Genomic DNA, 22,441 nt, shown 5'->3' with positions numbered 1-22,441 from the left:
TAATCGCCTAAAAAAAGAAATTCGGAAGGCCTGGCACATACTCAATGTGGATGAACAGCAACTACCAGAACCACAGTTTGCTATAAGGAGGAGAAAAAATATAAGAGATTCACTAGTACATACTTATCAAGAATCACCACCTACTGTGGGTACAAAAACTCTCTGGAATACAGCAAAACGTCAGGGACACACACCATGTGGAACCTTCACTGTGTGTAAATACACACAACGTACCACAGCCATAGACATAGGCTGGAAGTATCCTTGGGAACAGAGAAACTTGACCAACTGTAATTCTACCAATGTAGTGTACCTCATACAATGCCCCTGTAATAAGAAATACATTGGGATGACGACACCGGCCATAAAAATATGGATAGGGGAGCACCGTTCCAATATCAGGACACAAAAGAGAACGGCCCCTTTGGTGGAACATTATATGCAAAAACACCACACTGTAGATGATCTTATGTGGACCATAATAGAAAAGGTAAAAGTACCCAAACGAGGTGGTAATATCACAGCCCTCTTATTAAAAAGAGAACAACAATGGATATACAGAACCCGCATCCATCTAATTGGCCTGAATGAGGAGATCTGCTGGCAAACCTGGGCAGTTTTATAATGACGGACTCATCGAGTTGCCAACCATAAAATAAAATAAACTGCAGTAATCGAACACCTGGATCAGTATCCACTCTTTCCTTTGAGCATACTCTTGTCTGCAGCAATTCCTATCCACTCATCTTGCCTAGTGACAAAAAGGAGGTTGGTATAAATGACAAAAAGAAGATCCAGCGTTGCAGTAATACTGAAATCTCCTCTCTTGAGCAATCCCTGGCTGCTCCCTATACAATTTACAGGGGTATCGTAAAATCCAAACAACAAACGGTCTGGCTGAAACACTTTGGAACATCTAGCTCCCGTATGCACTACAATTCCCAAGCACCCCTTTTGCCGCGTCCATGGATGCGCCCCCTTCGAAAAATCTGATTGTCTTTCTCTTTCTAACAACACGGTACGAAATTGAACCACGTTGGCTGTTAGTTCATTACACCATAGATGCGACCATAAGATAAAACCGCACCTTTCCTAATGCGATTTCATAATATGATGCAATTGAGTCACGCGGCCGGCTGCAATTATAGCCCGGCTGATAGACATGCTGAAATGAATTAGGGATACACGGAACTCTGCACATATGATAATAAGAATGGTGATTCGCTACATATCCCAGACGGCCTCAAGCCGCCGACACACGGGGAGCCGCCCACTTAGAAAAATATAGCCCTGCAGCGAATCGTTACGGCTGGGCCAGATACACGTGACGTGATCACGTGATACAACAGCGCTGATCACGTGCCCGTGCACCAGGATATAAAAACACGCCAAAAACAAGATGGCGGAGTACCGGATACGCTTTGAAAATGGACAGACCAGCACTTAGAGGTAAGCCACATTCACACGCAGTATGCTGAAAAGAAGCCATTGGAGGGTGAATTAGACTCTGGGGAGAAACGGCAGAGGCCATTTGGGAAAGAATGTAGCCATTAACTTATGGACAGCATTTTTACAGGAAGATCTCAATAGTACATAGCACAACTTGAGTTGTTTTCCTAAACAAGAAACGAGACTCCAGAAGATGATAGTATAATGGTGTTCCAGACAAAATCAATTAAAAATGTGCATATGTCCATTGTCTGACCACAGGGATAGGAGTAAGGAGAGATAACCAAATAGATCTCCTGACCGGATCAAAAGAAAAGAAAATAAGAAAAAAATAATTTCCGCTACAGTGGAGACCATTGAAGATACACACTTCATTACTAAGCCTGGGACTCCACCATAGAGGTATGATGACCATTATCTCCCACAGGTGGTACTCCCAGAAGTTTTCGTTTTTTAAATAGACCAGTTAGTACTTGAGACTGATACCAGTCCCCTTCTTTCTTGTCTTTTGTCCCTATAGGACTAGGAATCGATTACCCTATCCAGTCTTGGACCCTAGAAGACACCCTCTAATACTTCACAGTGCTGAAGATATTGTTAAAGAATACAAGAATTGAAAAAAGTATTCGTCCTGAAGAAAGCGGCCGCTAGAGAATCCCGCTGAAACCTGTTGACTATTCAATAGGCCTGGTGGATAACCAGACCTTCATCCCCTTATAAAGAAAGCTAAGGGCCTGTTTAAAGTAATTAAACCTGTTATCCACACACATTGTGTTTTCACCTAAAGTTTGGGCTAGCAAGGAATATGCGATTTGCCCCTTGTTTTTATAAAAATCTTTCCCACTGACAACTGTTCTCCTAATCAGTTGCTTTGGGTGTTGTATTCTTGTGTTTTTATGATAAGACACACACATTGGGGGCGACAAATAAAAAATTAAAAAATCGACCTCCAATCTGTGTGCACGTACTAGAAACCAGGAAAGTGTTTTAGAGAGTTTAGGGACAAGATCTCTACACCACTTGTAGCCGGCCCAGCAGCACCAACTAGGGCCCCTATTTAATTGGTACAAGATTATGCACAGATAGGGTCATTTAAATGTTTGGCTAGGGTCCTAGCTATAGGAATAACTCTATAATTACTTTACCTCCTGTTGTTTGAGTGTTACTGTAAAAGAAAGTCCCTACTTCCCAATATGTTCTCTGCAGAGATAACTTAACTTGTAGCCTTAACCAGAGCATGCATATTATTAGTGGACAACCAAACTGTCACCATATACATTGAAACTATCCTGATCTCAGAAGGATCATTCATTAAAAATGCTCTATGTGTCCCGGCCCTTCTTGATGCTCTAATGTTGCCGAAATCTACTGCTATTGTTGAAAGCGCTGCTCACTAACCCCTTCATAATGAGGTTACAAAAGGAAATGTCTTGGTGATACAGCACCTAACGGAGATACTCTTTCCTGCTGTCAGGCTGAACATATATTTAAAAGCAAAACAAAGAGGTGATGACTGGAAGGTTTAGAATTAATCTTAAACCTCTGGCAATTGCTCTGGGCAACCCTCCAGACCATTGTTCTTCACCTGCCAAGCAATTACAGGGGGAAAGGTCATATGCAAATCAGGCTTGGTCCCACCACAAAAATTGGGATGCTTGTGGTCTGGTGCAGAAGGGATGTGACCAAGCAGTTCGGGCTGCACTGCCCTTTTTGGGGTGGGACCGAGCCTGATTTGCAAATGGTCTTTCTCCTTTTATAATGGCTTGGCAGGCAAAGAACGATGGTCTAGAGGGTTGCCCAGAGCAATGCCTGAGGTTAAGATTTATTCTAAACCTTCCAGCCATCACCTCTTTTCTTTTGCTATGAACATATGTTTCTCCAAACTAACAGAATGCATCAGCTTGCCTTAACTTCTCTCTCCAGGACCTTATGAAATACAGAAGACTGCATGTCGCAGATGGTCCAAATAACATTTGAACCTCTAGAGATGGTTAAAGGTTTTTACGGAATAATTCGGCAAGGTGCAAGGGCCATCTCTCACTCGGACATCTAGATGAAGCGCTTTGCTTCTGGCAGGTGTTGTTATTCCCCAGGTAAGTATCTATGGCTTAGTGACCCTTAATCATGTATTGTAACTGACTGTCAATGAGGCCCTATAGGCAATCGCCTTATCTATATAAGCTCTGTCCATGTCGTTCTACACTGGATCTACTTAATTAATGCTGTTAGTTTAAAAGGGATTATAGAGTTGAGCCTTCTAGACCGTCTACTGAGACTCAGTCTCCTTCCGCTCACACCATGATGTTCCTCTCTGCCTGCTATCTTTCCCACACTACTTCCTCCATTCAATTCCACCCACCTTCTCTCCCCTGCCTTCCTTCTTCTTATTTCCTGTCCCACAGATGCCTGTCTCCCCTTCTGCAGTCTACCTCCACCCTTCGATGTAATTCCCTCTGAATCTCACCCCTACAGCTCACCACTCCATCCTCTACCACTACTCCCCATCTGCAAATCACTACTTCCTCTTCCACACTACTACTCCCTCCTCCACATTGCTACTCTCATCCACACTACTCCTTCACTTTACCTTCTACTCAGTCACCCTCTTTTCACTCCCACAATCTTTCAACTCACTCACTAGAATCCCCCTAACACTCTCACTCACCCACCTTGCATGCACACACACAACACAGTACCACTTTCTTGCACCACCCATTACCTCACCTTTTCTCTAAATAACCTCCACACTTCAGCCTACCTGCTGGTGTCTTGGTCTGACACCTCCTCCTCCTCATCTGACCTCACCCAAATAAACCACACATTCCTGTATCTCTTCTTATCCTCCCTATTATTTTCTTTGGTTTTTTGGCCCTGACAAATATGGTTCTGTGTTCGCACCCGCTCCCTGTGAGGTATAACAAGGCTCAGCATTTACGAAAAGGGAACTAAACCCCACCCCTTTCTCCTGCACTGGGCCGCCATGCTGCAACAATGGTGGGCCATCTTGATGAATGTCCCTGTTTGTGTTTGGATGCTCCAATGCTGAATTTCCTAGGTAAGTATTGGGATATGAAGTCTTGTGGTAAGCCTCTCATATCAGCACAGTGATATGAGTCTTGTAGAGAGGGCTCCATCTCTTTTGCCGTAGTGTGGCACGCTTTGCTGACTCTCTGCAGTGCACAATATTCCTGTGGTGATAGAGAAAGAGAGAATGAGAGAGCGAGAGAGAGAGAGAGAGAGGGAGACTCATCTCTATACACCTCCTCTTGAAGGGGTAGATATGTCAGCCACCACTTGCTACTCTGAGACTGGTGAGGAGGGACCCCATTGTTTTAAACTAAATTTCCAGGGTCTTTCTACAGTAGCGAGCCATCAACTGTGGTATGTGACACTGACCAAAGAAGATATAGCTAGGCATACATGGACCATAATACATAGGGTCTCTTTACGAGTTGGGCGGTGCAGTACAAATGTGGCGGTAATACCCTTACCACCGCATTACCGCTCCGGCCAACTATGAGTTGGGTCTAACCTTGGAGGATTCACCTCCAGCTCTTAGCTGGAGGTAAATCCGCCGCCATTCCACCCATTTGGCAGAATTACCCCTGCAGTAATCCCGCCAAAAATGCCACATTGAGTCCTATGGACTAAATAAAATGGGGATTTACACCGCTGCCACCATTTAAAATCATGCGATAATACCGTCGGACCAAGTGGTAGTAACAGTAATTGCATTGGGTGGTCGTTTCGGTAGATTTACCCCCGGAATACCGCCCAACTTGCAATGACCCACTACGTGCATTCCCAAGGACAATCAGATTTTCCCTACCTCTGTAAGGATTCTAGATAGCTGTCCATTTTCCCAATTGTTCAATGGTTGCAGCTAATCCTCTAGCCTAAGGGAGAGCTTTGGTTTCCACAAAAAGGAGAAGCAATTTAGAAGGACATGTATGCAATAGTGCTAACTGTGTAACTCAAGTGTGGTATGTTTCTAAAGGCCAATTACATCATGAAAAGTTAGAGCCATTAAAAAAAGACAATGTTTATTATAACTGGGGAACAAATGACTAATATCGAAGCGAGTCTCTGCATAGTACACATTATTGCTGATCAGAATACAATGGCTAAAGACCTTCTAATGGCTTTAGTTCTGAATATCAGATCTGCAAGTGAAAAGGTCGAAGGGGACACAGAGTGCTAAAAGGCATAGCACTTTCAGAATGACCAGCTGCAAACTGTATGTGATGACATTGATCACCAAACTTGGCCAAAGGCTCTTACAAATAACTATGACCCCCCACCTGATCTGTGACCATAGGCGATCCCTCTGGAAGTTCTCAGGATAGCAGTGCAAGCACTTGCAGTGATGATTTCAAGCTTAGGGGCAAAGTCAGCAAGGTGAGCCACAAAACATACTTCAGTATTGTAAGGAACCCATGGTGGCAACAGTAAAGAGAGACACAAGTGATCACAGTTCAAGGGTGTTTATTGAACTTTATAATGGATGAGATAAGTGCCTAATCTAAACCTAAATCTAAGATGGGAGCACGCTACGACCATCAAAATAATAATAAGGCAGTCCCACTGGCATCTTGTCAAATAAAAAAGGCCTAAACTAAGAAAAACCTATTGCCAATCCTTACTACTAAATTACAAAATGAGTGTGGGATAATGTTCACCAGAAAAGAAAGAAGTGTTCACAAAATGATAAGTCAGGATGGTATGGTTGGGTCTCCCATCTCCCCACGTTTGTAGCACGGGACAAGGTGGGACTCTTGAGCGCATCACACTCCTGGAGCTCGGCAGCATGAGACATGCAATTCCAGTTCAATGATACCAGAAACTTCAAGGGTCAGGTCTCTTTGCTCAAAGTCCCTTGCCTTAGCAGGCCTGCTGAACCAAAACAACAAACAAACAAAAGTTCCTTCGGTAATCTTGTACCTTTGGGCAATTGCTCTTTGCCCCTATGATCTCCCTCTGCCGGGCTCGGATCCTCTTTGCAAAATGGGCCTCCCTCCGTCGGGTTCACTACGGCCTCTCTTCAACACAGTTCATGTATTCCTAATACAGTTCATGTATTGGTCATGTTCACCAGAAAGCAGGGTTTCCATCTCCTAGCTTTCTTTCAGCATCCCTCTGTCGGGTTCACATTTGCCAATTATCACAGTTCACAATCGTAGTGGAAAGTGAGGTACCCTTCCTAAAGCTTTCCACTGGCAACGAGTCAGAGACTTTCATTTGTAAAGGGGATTTGACGTGACCCTTGTAGGACCACTCTGATGCCTCACGCCACCCTTTCCTAGGGTCTTCTGCTTCTTGTAGTGTCAAAATGAGTCCCGGTCAGAGTCTTTTGAATTAGCGCCCACGTGACGCCGGTCCCCTCTGCACCTGGACCTCACCTGGGCTTTCTTTAAATTTCAAACACACACACAAGTTCTTCTTCTTGTAAATTCCTTGCATTTAAAAATGTTGCTACTTGTAGCCTTGGGCTCAACACAGTTCGGTTTTCTATCAGTTTCCTCCGACTCATCGGCTGTGCTGAACCCGTTGGCTTCTTTGTTCTCTGGAGTCATGGATAGTACCACGGTAGCCATCTTGCCTCTCCACCTGTATTATCAATGCAGGAGGCCCCTGTGTACCATTGACATCTGTTGCTCTGCACGCCAGCTGTAACTCCCAGTCTTATGATTTCCCTTTTGGAGGATTTGCGGGTCCGAGATGAAAAGGGCAATTCCCCCTTCTTTGTCCTTCCAGGTCTCACCGTGTTTCTCCTCCTTTTGTACTGCCGGTTTGCTGTAGCTGCCTCTTTGTGCGTTCAGCCTTGCTCAACTGTTCTGTCGTGCTATGCCTTTTATCCCTGTTGGGAAGGTAAAGGGCCCTCAGGTGTGCGTGTTTATGGTCAATTGTCTGACTCTGCCTGACCTGAGTGTTGGGACATGTCAGGTAAACAGCTCTGGTGTTAGTCCGTTGTTTGTTACATTGTAAGAGAGTGTTTGTGTGGGAAAAGGGGGTGGGTTGAGCTTCTAAATATCCGACAGGGTGGGATGGGGAAAGGGTGTAACAGGGAAGTGGATACCACATCTCAACCATCTGTGTCCCACTTTCACTCCCCAAAGATCCCTTGCCCAGGTCATCCTCTCCCACTGGTCTGCCCCCCAGGAACTGGATCCAATAGAGATGGCTGTGTCCTGGCCACCTGGACAACAGATCTCTGGGCACTAGCGGGTGTGACACCTTCAGGTTTCTCACAGTATTCATACTGTCAGTCCCGTGGGCATCATGCCAGTGGGATTTGGTCATTCATCACCATGTTTTGGAAATAAAGGCTCCTAAAGGCGAAAGCCTGTATATCATAAGTAGTGCAGGGATATCTCCGGGCAACAAAGAAACTGTTGGCAGTTCTGGCCAATGGAACCTCCCCAGCTGCAATGTATGAGTAAACCTAGTCCAGGTCAGATAGTAATGGTCGTTGATAAGGTATGTTTCTCTCTAGATGGAAAGACATTATTTACTGCAAACGATAGCTTTGTATGGGTAAATGATACAATTAATGTGTCCTTCATTTCACACTGAACAACCAATACAGAGAATACACCATTTATTGGCTACCTGATGAAGATCGACAAGTATAAGATATGACATTCCATTAAATTTTAATTGGACATCCTGGTATCCGAGCGTTTCTAAAATTCACTTGAGCGCCTCCCGCAAATACAGACAATTTTAGACATCACGGTTTCTAGGCAGCACACAGAAATGCCACCCTATGTACAAGTGATAGCCTGTGTTTTGGAGCTAATTTTATTGGTCATCCTCAACATTCCAAATGGGTTACTTTGTTAATAATATAATTTTTCTATTTTGTGTTTTGGTGTTGTCATCATAAACACTTCCATTGATCGAGTTCTGTGCGTATTCAGATCAATGCACACCAATGCAAAACATATATAGATAGAAATTAGAAAATGTCATGATAATAAAGAGAATTACAGATGTATTGAAAATAAAATACAAAGAATATACCTATAATTGGTTATTTATAACACGCTTAACACCGAAGAGGTTTCTAAGCGCGCACACGGGATTGAAATCTCTGTTGCACTGCGTCGTCTTGCTTCCAAGATGAGCGCGTTGCCACTAAGCTATACTACCAGTGTCTTTCAAACTGATTAACATAACTGTTTAAGATTGCATTAGTAGGATCAGGGTCAGAGCAATAAAGCTCATTTCATTAGGGACAGAAGAATAACTTCAACATGTAAATTATGAACGATGGTTGTACTCAAAGCACAAAAGTGGGGATTTGGAAGCAGAATATCGTATGAACACCCTTTTAATAAATATGCTACATAGGTAGCAATGTTTATTGGCACTGACCAGTGGCAAGACCCACAATGCACTGAGACTAGGAGCCATAGAGCACATAAAGCACTGTGAGGAGATGGATGATAGAGTGGTTTATAGCAAGTGACCAAATGGAGCCAGGATGTGCAAGCAGGAGAGGTTTCTTTCCCCAGGTAAGAGAACAATGTGTAAACTTGTGAGAACAAAATAAATTCTGATGTAATAAACTATTCCCTGTTCCAAAAAGATAAAAACGGGACTTCTTTATTTGCTCATGTTGATTCTAGACAGACAGTTCTACTCTGTCAAATTGATTTCTTATATTCAAATTGATTTCTTATATTGCAATGAAAATGAACTAATAACTGTTGCAAACTCAAATTGTCGAGTGGCGTTTGTTCGCTTTGACACATTATATTAGTGAACTGCTGCTGCTTGCCAAGTTTGTATATAATAATCATCATCACCTATCATTTGGCATGTTACCTTACATCATCGGTGGTTCCCCATCATGTTACCTAGAACCAGACCAGTTTCTCCAGCACACGAGCTAGCAAGAAAATAGTTAAGGTGGGCCACATGGCACAAAATACATCAGTGGAAGCCTTCTATAAAAATGGCTGGCCAATTGCAAACAAGGGCCAGCCACTGCTTATTCAGTACAAGACCGAGTCTGTGCCAGGACCAAAAAACAACCAAATTCCACAGTATCGCCACAAGCTCACGTCCCATGGTATTTCCCCATTTAGAATCCTGAAACTTGTGTTTCCCGAGTAGATTCTAAATTTGAACTTTCCAAGCACTGGCAAATCGATGCAGTCTTAATATCTCCCTCTTCAGATGTGCACATTCTGTGCACCAGCGAACGAGCTCCTCAGGCATTTCCATTGCTGAATTTGCTACCCCTTGAGATTCAGTCCTTTTCATGATTCCCACATGAGAGGACATACACGTGATTATTTGGTTCATTGGAAAGGTCTAGGACCTGAAGAGTGTAATAGGGTAACACTAATAGCTAAAGGAACTGCACCAAGAACACACCAGAGTGTTTGATGTCCTGTTTCTGTACTGTAAGTACTGCAGGCAGAAGAAACATCTCACACAGTTCTGATGATGTAAAGGGCCTGCCATGACAGGCCAAATATATGGATAGGAAGATCACGTGAGTTTGGCGTGTACTTTTTTGTAAAGTTTCTTTATTGTTGTCAGGCCGCTCCTACACGTGCACTCTTCTCTGTTAAGTGAGAACACATTTTAACAAGAACCATATTGCATAATACATGAATTACTTACGAGGTTGTGCAAATGGCATAAGTGTGCTATAGTAATAACCCACAATATCATTTTCAATACACTTTTAAGTAAATGTATTGGTACTGTATGTAACATAATATGGAAGAGTTCCGAGTGTCATTAACACACACAAATATTGATACACTGTCTATATAGTGAAGGGTTGCTCTGTGCAGTTTGAAAGAGCTTTTAAGACCATAGCTTGATTATCGTGTATACACTGCAGACAACGAAGAGGGCAAGGTGAGGAAGAGTAAACAGAGGCCCTAAATACTAAAGAAAGGGTTCTCTTTTCTCAACAATTCTACCTGCATGTGAAGTTTGTAGGTCCAAAATGAGCACGGCCCTCCAAAATCGTTACAAAACAACAGAGGTTTCCTAATCCAGCTAGCACTTTGATACACCATTTTTCAGGGTTTCTCAATGTTCTAGCCAATGTCAAATGCAGCAATTACTTGAACACCCAACCACGCTCCCCTATCACTGATATTACATACCACAAATCAAAACAGAATATCAGAGCTGATTTCAGCATCATTACGAATTTGTGCGTGATGCTACCCCACATTCAGAGGGCGGTTATTGCATGATTATTGATATGTAATGGCTCTCCGCATGTGAGGCAATAATACTGATGCCATTTTTGAAACTGATCACACAAAATACTGCACAGCAGCTTTAGGAGAATGCTAGTCACCTTTGCACGTGCTGTTAATGAAAGCAGTACATCTCCTGATATTTACTATGGATTATCAATTTGGCTCTCCAAGGGAGAGCCATGAAGTTCAAACAGTGATCCACGGTAATCATAGCCTGCAGGTGTGTATGTTCTTCCACCACTTTATCAGGAACTTTTTGAATTACTGGAGTAATCCGTCAGAAAAACAACTTTAACGGATGTTAATGAAAAGGGTTCCAGGTTTTCTTAAGTGATTGCTCCCCTCCACCCCTTAGTTAATGACAAGGCAGAAGAATAAGCACATAGAGGAAAGAGATATCCGCTGATCCCGACTGTAGTTTAATGCCCTACCCTAGCATCTATAATCCTTTTTCCACCCACAGACAAGGCCCTTGTATACTAATATCCAAGGTTAACAAGAGAGAGCAGACCATGTGTTGTTACAATATGGTAGGAACAGTATAGAGTAAATAAAGTATTTTTATGCATTTCTCCTTATTTGTCAAGGGTAAGAGGAATATGACACTTTTAATGCCGCAAGTCGAAGGTGCCAGCCATATTTAGGGTTACAGTAGCTTGCTCAGTCCAGAATCTTCACACTCTATACAAAAGTTATTTTATTGAAAATAACTATGTGCAAAAAATTGGGCATGTGATTGCGCCCAGTATTATTTGGCAGCGCTCTAGATGTAAGCTAAGGTGTTGTTGCTCTAATCATCAAGGTACGGGTAGAAATGTTCCTCGCTGTCTGTAGTGAGATGTCACTTCCAGCGTTTCCCTTTTTAAAATGCTACAACTGAATAGAAGAGACAGTTTGAAGAGCCATCAATTGGTAATGGCGACTTCCATTCACAAGCCCATGTCTGTGGCTTTGCCTAAATGGAAATGTGTCCTGTAAAGCTACAGATCATAGCCTGGACCTCTTCTGTACACACCTCAGACCTTTGGTTAGACTGTCACTCTTGAAATTGTCTGGCATAATTATATGGTTAGGACTAAAAGGGTCAATGTTTACTTTGAGGCCTTATATGTTCTTTTTATTACACTTAAATAGTAAGAGTAAAACCAGTCCCTCAGACATTTCTGAGCTGATCTCTAACACTGAGCTTCTTTTAAACTTTTGTGTGAAGTACTTGAAAGTCCTTCTCACTTAATGATAGAGAAGGTCGAGAAGACTAAGAGGTTCCAATGAAGGAAAGAGGCGAAGCCCTGATTCTTAATCTGCCATTCCCAAGTCTTTCAGGTAAAGGGATCCCATTGGATGCTAAGGGGAGCTCTTCATATTGTACAGATGATGAATGACCCTGAAATCAAGACCTGAAATCCCACTCTAGAATTCAGGCACAATTTCCTGGAGTACACTCCAGAGAAGAAGGTAGTTCTGAATGAAATAAAAGCTATTTTTGTGCGTAGAGACTATGATTTTGAGATTAAACTGGTTTTAAAGTTGTTGGGATGCATGTTCAAATCACCACCCCTCCAAAACGATTTAGATTGCGGAAAATATATTAACATCTGGTGAACGTGCAGAGGGTGGTGTAGGGGGAGGGGAGAACCTTATGGGTGGAAGCAACTGCCGATAGACCCACGTATTATGGAAGCTCATACAGGGGAAACTGCCTTGCGATAGTGTCATGTACAGTACATTGCATGCGCGTGACATCTATAACATGAGCTAAGCCTGCACTTCAGGGTAAGCCTAAATCCTCACAGGCTATGTTGGAAACACAGAACAACGAAGCCCCATCTCTTGCCTGATTATCACATTCCAATTCCCAGGCACGGTGTGGAACACCCACATATAAATGTATCTAGCTAGACCTTTGAACAATTAGGTAGGAATGCGAGCAGCCAAATGGGAGAAAAGCTGCTGCCCAGTATGAAGGCCATACTCATGGGAGCTAGGGCAGAGGTCTTGAGCTGCCAAAACATGAGCAGAGATTTAGGACACTAGCGCCATCCAGAACAATGGTAATTCTATTTGAACTACCAGATGTGCAGGAATAGGACTCTTAAATCCTTCATGAATTGGATGGCTTAGTGGACACCAGGCCTACCTCTTGGGAGGGGTAGCTGATACAGGAAGGAGCAGAGAACAAGGACCGTGATTTGTACCAGGGAGTGGAAAGGGTGATGCCAATGCTTATAAGATTGCAGCAGGAGGCATGATGGGGGCGCCTGCGTGTCTGTGATGAGAAGAGTTGCTTTGTTTGCATGGACCAAGTTGACCTCGAAGTTATCTGCTGAGTTCATGTTGACGACCAGGTGCACATCAAGTGGTTAAGATTAGAGACAGGGTGGTGCATTTGAAAGTTTAGCCAATTATTTTGCAGTACCTTAGGGTGAAGAGGCTGTTTACCCAAGTGTGAAGAAGATGGAAGAGAAGATGACATGGCCAATTGGAGAGGGATCCATATGGGAATATTAGCATGTAAATAGGCAGTAGCCAATGAGGGTGGGGGATGAACACTATATCAAATGCCTCATGAATGACAATTTTCACGTTTATGATGTGAAGTTCACTCTGATGAAGGCATAGAGCTCTGCAGCAGTCATCTTATAATACCTTTTCGTGATGCCATACTCCCCTGCAAAGATGGAGGATTCCTGGCTGCACATCCAGAGGGGCCACGCCCACCTGCGCAACCAGTCCCCTTTGTGCGCACCTTTGACAGGTTTACAGGAGCCGTGTTATGAGAATTCCTCCCTGTTCTTTGGAGCAGGACGCTGCCCCCGGATTGTGCAGGCCGTTCATGGGACCCTGTGACGGAGGACCTTCTTTGGAGAAAAACAATTAGGGTACGTGTTTGAGTGTGTGAAGAGTGGTGTGTGTGTGTGTGGTGTGGGAGGAATGGACACAAAGGTTGAAAAAACCATGTGGTGTTGTATATGAGTTAATATGATTTTTTTATATAGAGGGTTGTGGTGTAACATGACCCTTTCCTATGGTATTAAGGAAGAAGACAGCGCTGTGTAATGAAGGAAAAAGGATACGGATAGAGATACTGTATATTTAGTGGGCCTGGGATCTCTCCGCCCATTATAAGGGGGGGCATGAGAACGAGAAGTAGTTGTGGTAGAGGCCCTGGGGGCCTGGGATCTCCTCAACTGATATAGAGAGTGTGGTGGAACGGGAAAGTGGTTTTTATTGTGATTTTGTTGTTGTTTATTTTGTTGAGATGGGCAAAGGCTGAGAGAGGACTTGATGTGTTGTGTGAAAAGAGGTTTGTGAGTAGTGAGTGGATGTGAGTGTGAGGGAAGTGTGAAAGGGTGCGAGCATTGAGGGAAGGGGCGGGTGTTGAGTGTAAGAGTGGAAAAGGGGTGAGGGGTATTGGGGCGGTACGGCTTTGTTGGGTTGGGGCGAGGGTGTTGGTAATATGGAATAACAGTGATACAGGGGCGGCTACAGTGGAGCCGGCACCCCATTGGAATATATGTGCAGAGCTCTTCCTTTGCATCGAGAACAAATTCTCAAGTATCACAAGGAATGGCTAGCGGAAACAAAAGGAGGGATGTATAAACCATGGCCAGACCAGGGGACAAATAACAGAGGCATATTAAGTCATGTGTACACATTTTTGGCAGCCAAGTATAAGGTATGATACTTTATTTATATTGCGCCTATACACAAGTCTTTCATGGCGCGACGAGGAAAGGGAGGGGTACAAGAGAGGACGAAACAACAATGTTATTAGGCCCAGTGACACTGAGAACATGCAAACACAGGGGAGAGGGGAAGGGGAAAGTGCGAGGGGAGTAGTGGAAAGTGCAAAACATAGGATCAAAACAACAATAGGTAGTGCTGCCATCGGGTGGCAAGTCCATGAATTAAGTGCAGACAGCGGGTGCCTAATGAGTGCAAGTGGGGGGACTGTAGGGTAGCCGATACAGACCCGAGTGCAAGGGTTGCCGGAGGCAGTGCGTGTTGGTTGCAGGGGGGGCAAAGGATCTGGGCCCATAATCAGAGGGTAGTTAGATGCCCAATGCAAAACAGACAGATCAGCAGGGGAGAGAAGGCAGACGCAAAGAGGAACGTCTTGATGTGCTTTCTGGAACCGGAGATGGTTCTCCTCAAGTTTCAGAGAAACAGGGAGGCTGTTCCAGAGTGAGGCCCGAGCCGAAGAAAGAGATCTACCACCAACTTGTTGCTTGGAGAAGCGACTGACCCTGAGGCAGTTGGAGGTGGATGAGCAAAGAGCTTGAGTAGAAAGGTATTTACGAAGAGAGAGTTGTAGGTATTGAGGACTGAGGCTCCAGAAGGCCTTGTGGACAATGCAGAGGGTCTTGAACTTAATCCTCGCAGTCACTGGGAGCCAATGCAGAGATTTCAGTGCTGGAGATATAAGGGGGAAAAATTCAAAAATAAAAAGGAGGTATTAGAGCTATGGAAGATGGTGGACGATTGGGAAGATATTTCTATAGAGCCCCTCAAGACGGTGAGCAAGTTGGTGACCCTGTGTGCCCCGATAACCACTACGCCTGCTGTCCCAAGTGCCCATGTACCCCCAACCGAGGTAGTTCAATGTCCTCCGTTAGGATGTTATGCTATGTGTGCTGCGTCAGGATATATAAATCCCACACATGTTCCTTTGCCCATTACAGCTCCCCCACCAACTGTGCCTGCCCAATATCACACCCTCCCTAACCCTACACCATCTGCCACTGCAAGAGGCAGAGCGCCAGAAGGAACTGATACAAAACCACAGAAAGAGTTGATAGATGTGTTAAGGAAGGTGAAAGGCGTATTATCCAGATTAAAATTGGACAGGAGCGATGGGCAATGTGTACCTTTAGGAACAGATGATTAGAGAGCGGGAGATTTTTGTTTCAACGTACATAAAAAAAAGGAAAGGGAGGAGAGGAGGAGGCAGGACGAAAGTATGGACTATGGTACGGTACGGTTGTATGATGATTATGACTGTATGCAAGGGGGAGGTGAGGAGTGGGATACTGCAAATGAGGTGGAAGAAGAGGAGCAAAAACCCATTATTGCTCCGCAAGTAGAAGGTTTGTGGGGACCTAGGTTATGAACCAGATATGGACGTATGGCGGTGACAGAGAGCAGTGGCGGGAAAGTAGAGAATGGTGAAGACAGTAGGAGCACAGTTTCGATTACTACACAAAGGACCAGGGAGAGCGCAGTATATACCATTGTCCCATATGGATACAAATAATCTCATGAAGGCACTTCCATCTCTCACTGTTGGAGGGGGAACATGGATATATGCTTTTGAGAAGTAAATGGCTGGAACGACTTTGGCTGTAGGGGATTTGAAAAGCCTATTTCTTTCAATACTGGGGGATCAGCCTGATGACATATGGGTTAAAGGTGGGTACCCAGCTGTGAAGCTGGACGGCGATAGTCAAGACTGAGCGCTCTTTAATGACATTAGGCCCCAAGTGTGGGTGGTGCTATGATGCTCATACCCAGACACGCCTGATCTTCAATCTATCATGCAGAGGACGATGCAAGATGATGAGGATCCGGCTCAGTATATATTACACATACAGAAAATGTGGAGGGCAGAAACAGGAGATTCTTGGTATAGAGCGATTCCATTCTTTTATTTTATTGTAACAAGGGAGCTTCCGAAGGAGGTACAGAAAGCCATCAATGAAAGAGTGGGGATTGAGGCAAAGGGCTGGGTGGAAATTCAGTCTGTTATTATACATCACTGCAAACGGTTGAAAGAAAAGGAGAAGAAAGCAACACAGCGAGCGCAAGTGGAGGAAGAGAAACTGGTTCAGAAGAAGTTAGAAAAGGTTGCATTAGAAGGAGCTGTAGCGACAATGCAGACAAAAGGACCAGTAGAGCTTAGGGCGGTCCAGGCTGATGTGCAAACAGCACCTGTGTGGGGAGGCAAAAATAATTGGGCAGGTGGGTACCAGCCCCAGTATCAAGGTCGTTCCCAGGGGGTTTCAGCAAGGTTAAGGGGGGTTTTTGGGGGCTCGGGAGGGTGAGGAGGTTTTGGAGGAATGGGACCACGAGGAGGACGAGCATGCCAATGTTGGATATGTGGGCGAATGGGTCATTTTTCAAGAGAATGTAGAAGTAGGCAGATGTTAGCATACCCTCAACAACAGATGTGTCCTTATCCCCAGGGGGGTCCGGCCCCAAACTCCCAATCTTACGGACAGCTACCCCCAGCAGTCTCCTATGGTGCACAATTGCCCGTCGCCCCGCCCACTCCCCCACCATGATTTACGTAATATGCCACGGTACATAGTGTATCAAGGACAACATCAGGGCCCGCAGATACCAAACAGTAACATAGTAACTAATGGTACAGTGACACACTATCAGGGGGCCACAGTGGTTGGAGGGAATCCATTTGTTTTTCTAGGAACTAACACATATCCAGACTAGGACAGCCTATAGAGAGCCTTAGCGTACCCAGTCCTATTGGTCACTGCCGACCCAGAAGAGGAACCCTTGGTAGGCGTGGAGATAGGCAATAAACCATTCATTTTTATGGTGGACACGGGTGCAACCAAATCATGCATCAGTAAGGGAGGATTCCCTTTGTCAGGTGATGTAATGGATACACAGGGCTTCTCTGGGGCAGTTCAATCGGTTCCCTTTACGCAAAGTTACTGATTAAGGTGGGAGGCAGAGAGGTGTGGGCCCCATTGTTATGCTCTACCACGACCCTGATCAATTTGTTGGGCAGGGACATTTTGAGTAAGCTCAACATGACCGTCTTATTCAATGAAAGAGGCGTTGTGTGTTTGACTCCTGGTATGTGTACTGTGAGGGTAATGTAGACCGTACCCGCATTGGGCACTGACTCAGCAGCGCAGTGCCAGAGGTAGCTAACAAGTATTGGCGAGTAGCTTCAGAATTTTTGTTAAGGTCAGCCCAAGTAGTTGCAGGAACGATTATCATGCTTGACACAGAAAGACTTCTAGTGGCGAAGGACAGGATTGTGTTGATAGCAGTTGATTCTGATAATGGTGAGAGGTGCACAATTTTGTGTATTGATCCTACCATACCAATGAAAGATGTTTCAGATGAGGACCTCTTCGAGAGTAAAGACAATGAGGGGGAGATAATATTTGAAGTGTGTGTTCTTTGTGAGATAATGATACAATATAGGCATGTATCCTGATCCATGTTACTAGTAGGGAATGCCCCCTCTTTCACTTCATAAGATTTGTCTCAAGTACCTGACAAGTTGTAGACGAACAATTTGCATGATGTAGGGCTCTTACGGAGTGTTGCTCCAGTACGCATCACATTAAAACCAGGTACTGTGTTGGCCAAAGGTAAACAGTAGCCTTTATTGAAGGCAGTATCTGAGGGAATTTATGACCCCATATGTCTCTTTTGAATCAGGGGATTATAGTACCATCTAACTCTCTGTGTAATGCAGCTATCTACCCCATGAAGAAATCAAAGGGGGCTAGTTGGAGGAAGATTTAGGATTTGCGCCCTCTCAATTATGTAGCACAAGCAGAGTTCCCTGTGATTCCAAACCCCACTACAATATTGTGTAACATACGTGTTGAGGCAACCCATTTCAATGTGGTGGATTTGAAAAACACCTTCTTATGAGTTCCTTTACATCCAGACTCTCAATACCTCACAGGTTTACGTTTGCTGGGAGCCGATTTCAACATACTAGGCTTCCTCAAGGGTACTGTGAGTCCCCAAGCATTTTAACAGGGATTTACATGAGGATTTAGGAAACATTCATGTCCCCGGCACTATTTTCCAATATGTGGATGATTTAATGATGTGTAGCACTACTGAACAACAGTGCAGGGAAATCTCCATTGCCTTGTTGTTACAATTGTTAGCTTATAAAGGATATAAGGTGGACAGAGCAAAGTTGCAATATTGCCCGCAGCAGGAGGTGTAATTATGTCAGTTGATTTCAGTGAATGGTAACAAAATGTGACTTGTTTTTCAATTTAAACCAATAATAAAAAAAATAATATGTGACTCCAGAACGTCCTGTAGCAGTACACGCTTCCCCGCAGCCAGTGACGGTTAAAGATATGCAACCATTTCTTGGCCCAAGTAATTACCGTAGAGCATGGATTTTTGACTATACATCATATACTCAACCATTGCTACTGGCCCTCAAAGAAGCACAACGGAAAAAATACTATTATTTGGACTGACCAGATGGTTACCAGGAGCTGAAAATATTATCTCCACTGCTCCTGTACTAGAAACTCCTGATTACACTAAAGAATGTTTTCTTTTTCACACTCCAATGGCCAGATGATGACAGCAGGTTTGACACAACACAGTACTATGGGTCATACACCTTTAGCATATTGTAGTGGTATTCTGGACTCTGTCATGCAAGGACAGTTCCCTTGTTAACAAGCATTGGCTGCAACTGCCTTTGCCATTGAGACATCAACCACTATTGTTATGTAGTGTTCATTAACTCTGTACATCGAACATGCCCTATTTGCGATAGTGGAAAGGTCCAAATCTACATGACTACACAAAGGTCTTCTGCATATGATGTAATTCTTTCAAACCCATCTAGTCACATTGTTTGTTATAAAACAGTGAACCCTGCTACCTTTTAAACAGAAACAATGCCAATAATGACAAGGTGCATGATTTTGTTACTTACGAGAGCCCTGAGGATGACATTGCTCACAGGAAGATAGCTCAGCAGCAACATGCTCACCTTGGAAGCAAGACGACACAGAGCAACACAGGTTCGATCCCTGGGTCCGCGCTTAGAAACCTCTGGGTATTAAGCTTGTTATAAATAGCCTATCATATCATGTCATATCATTCCTAAAGCACATGATTATGCCTTAGATGATGAGGAGGTGTTCTTTGTTGACAGGTCCTCAGCTATTGACCAGGAGACAGGTCAGCAACATACTGGGGCAGCAGTGTTTCAACTGGGGAGCATGAGGTTTTTGTGCAGTGAAGATTACCAGGCCATTATTCAGCACGGGCAGCAAAACTGATTGCTTTTATTGAAGCACTCAAGGGAACTGAGGGGTGCCGAGTTACAATTTATTCTGACTCGGTTTATGATACAACCACTGTTCATTCAGGGCTGTCGAGATGGATGAGGAGAGGATTTCATATAGCAGATGGATCTCCAGTTCAGCATTGGCTCTTTTCGATCGATTGATTCATGACCTTTCACAGCCCACACTTGCTGCAGTCGTCAAGTGTGTCACCCATACAAGTGGGAGAGATTCCGTCTCCATCAGGAACAAAGCAGCAGACACAGCAGCCCTACAAAGTCCTCAAAGAATTGGAAGGGTCTATAAAAGGTTGCAGATCAAGGTAAAGCGTGTTTTTACTCTTTAATTCTTTGACCGTCACATTTCCTATCTTGAATGGTGGCCTAGCCTGTTTTGGAGTTCAAAATAGGAGTGCCATCAAAGAGGGCAGCAGATGTTTCCTGTTTATTCTTGTTTTAGGCTATACAATTTAAGCAAGCATGGATCCTAAATTTGATTACAGAGGAAATCCCTCGGGTTGCAATAGCCACTAAATCATAAGAACATGCAATAACTTTAGAGATACACGTCTGTCATCTCATGATGAACAGCAACAAAACAATTAAGTGACAAGGAATACTTATATAAAGAGTAACCTACCATGAGCAAACCCTACTGACATCCACAAGGCAATCAGATTTGCAGTCTCAGTGTTTACTCTTGAGAAGAACTCCTGAAATGGGAAAGAGTTGAAAAAGTATATGCAGTATAATGTGCAAAGATTGTCATCATATCCTTGTAACAAGATATTTAAAAATCTGGAAACACATACTGAAAATAAATCACAAGCTACATCAGTTTCCATTTCTCTGCACAGTGGGAGGTCCAGGTGTTAACAAGCAATTCATGTTTGAATGAGGTGTACTAATGTCAGTTCCGACTGCCCTGAGACTTTCTTCAATTTTCACAAGGACCAGTTAAGAAAATAAGACCCTGGGCAAGACAAGCCTGTTCTGAGCCAAACATCATTTTTGGAAAACAAATAATGTTCTGCGTATTCCATGTTGGCCCAGCTACACATTTGGGGAACCAATGATTTGGAATGAATGCCAGGTTCCAGGGATTAAAACAGTTACACCTATGACTATAACCCATGTGCCTCATAACTTTCAGAAAAGGAATATCCTCAGACTCTAGCACCGTTTCGAAAGGATATTTGGTTAAACTGTCTGCCAGAAGCACCGATAAGGAACAGATGGCTAGGAATTCAGTGGCACAATAACAGATGATCTGGCACTATTTATGCATCAACAATAGTTGAAAATCCGACCAGCTATACCCTCTGTGTTGTAGGTGTGAAACTTGTGCCCCAGGAAGAGAAACAACTGTGTAGACCTTTACATAGTTAACCACCAATAATGGACATATAATGGAAAGAAAATACTGGAAGACACCAAATTCAATCTGAGAATAAACGGCAAAATATGGGAGCAGAAAGAAGCTAGTGCCTGACAGGGAACTGAACCTAGCAACTACAGTAGATGTGGCCCTATCTACATTGGGTTTGTCACATTATATTTCAGATGGACCCATATGAGGGTGAAGAGTAGGCAATCGGTACTCGTACCAAAAATAAGATATATTCCATTAATAAAACCTTACCAGATATTTATCAGGATCCTGGGTGTCTATTAAGGGAAAATGTTCCCTCATCACGAAGTCCAAAAGTCTTCTATTATGAGAAAAAAACAATGTGACTGAATTAGAGAGTTAAATATTGTCTGCTGAAAGCACAAAAAGAGAAAGCAAATGAAATAAAATACCAGATAAAGCTTGGTAAAGTGGCTGGGGCATGAGCCATCTGATTGGCTGATAAAAACAATGCCTGCTGTAACACTGCTACCTTGAGGAAAAACTAGAACTCAGTGATATCAAAATTTTCCAAAATGTCATTCCAACAAGTAATGAGAAACATGACAAGTGTTTACTCATGATATTGCATTTGCACTTGGAACATAGAGGGTGCACAGAAAAGTTCAAACTATTTTCACATGCAATATAGCAGCTATTATTAAATGGGAACTGATCGACAAAATCGAATTGGCCAATTTTGAGATATTTGGGTCAACAATTGTTTTCATGGGTCCACAGACTCCTTCCACTCAGTCTGTGGGTGCCCGTATTTCCTTCACTCATAGTCCACGCACCAAGGGGCTCTCTCTGAACTAGGTCCACCCTGATCATTTCATCAACCTGCCTGAAACAACAATCACTGCCACAGTCTCTGGATCTAGTTACATCTTGAAAAACTGAATGCGAGTTTGTATACTGTAGACCATCCAAGAGCTATCCTGCTCAACTGGCTGCTAAGAAGTTCTGACCTGGGAGCATGGAGGAGGCCAGGGTGTACATAGAAAGCCATACTGTGGTGTACTGGTGGACTAAGTGTAGAATTTGCGAGGTATTGGTTCAGAGACAGTAGGGCTATTAAATTGCCAGCAGCCAGGCCACTTTAATATGTATTTGCCTGACCAGTGTGTTTAGGGAATGGGGGAAAGATTGAGGATGAGCGTGTAATAAAAATGCAAGTTCTACGCGTACGTACTTATCAATTAAAAGTAGCACTGTAAAAGGGGAGAGGGTCCCTTTTAATCGTTATACAAGTCAAGCCCAAAATAAAAGTAACTTGCATATAAAAGAAATGCAGGGTCACAGGTAAGTATAAGCAAATGTAGGGGTAGGCTG

The 22,441-nt window shown here is 43.7% G+C and overlaps 1 protein-coding gene across 7 annotated transcripts in view; it reads right to left on the bottom strand.

Annotated features, from left to right (window-relative positions):
* The window catches only part of LOC138569804 (protein adenylyltransferase SelO-like), a 1,380,025-nt gene that overhangs the window by 678,210 nt on the left and 679,374 nt on the right, over window positions 1–22,441 (bottom strand). For all 7 annotated transcript variants that reach the window (XM_069648140.1, XM_069648139.1, XM_069648135.1 and 4 more), the window contains 2 exons: window positions 21,359–21,428; window positions 20,357–20,429 (listed from right to left, as the gene is read on the bottom strand). In XM_069648140.1, coding sequence (XP_069504241.1) covers window positions 20,357–20,429; window positions 21,359–21,428 — 143 coding nt within the window. The remainder of the gene's footprint in view (window positions 1–20,356; window positions 20,430–21,358; window positions 21,429–22,441) is intronic.

The sequence above is a fragment of the Ambystoma mexicanum genome, chromosome 2q, assembly GCF_040938575.1.
Source record: "Ambystoma mexicanum isolate Mex_15411 chromosome 2q, UKY_AmexF1_1, whole genome shotgun sequence".
NCBI classification, from domain to species: Eukaryota; Metazoa; Chordata; class Amphibia; order Caudata; family Ambystomatidae; genus Ambystoma; species Ambystoma mexicanum.
Note: the sequence above shows the minus strand (reverse complement) of the source record. Positions and strands in the feature narration are given on the sequence as shown.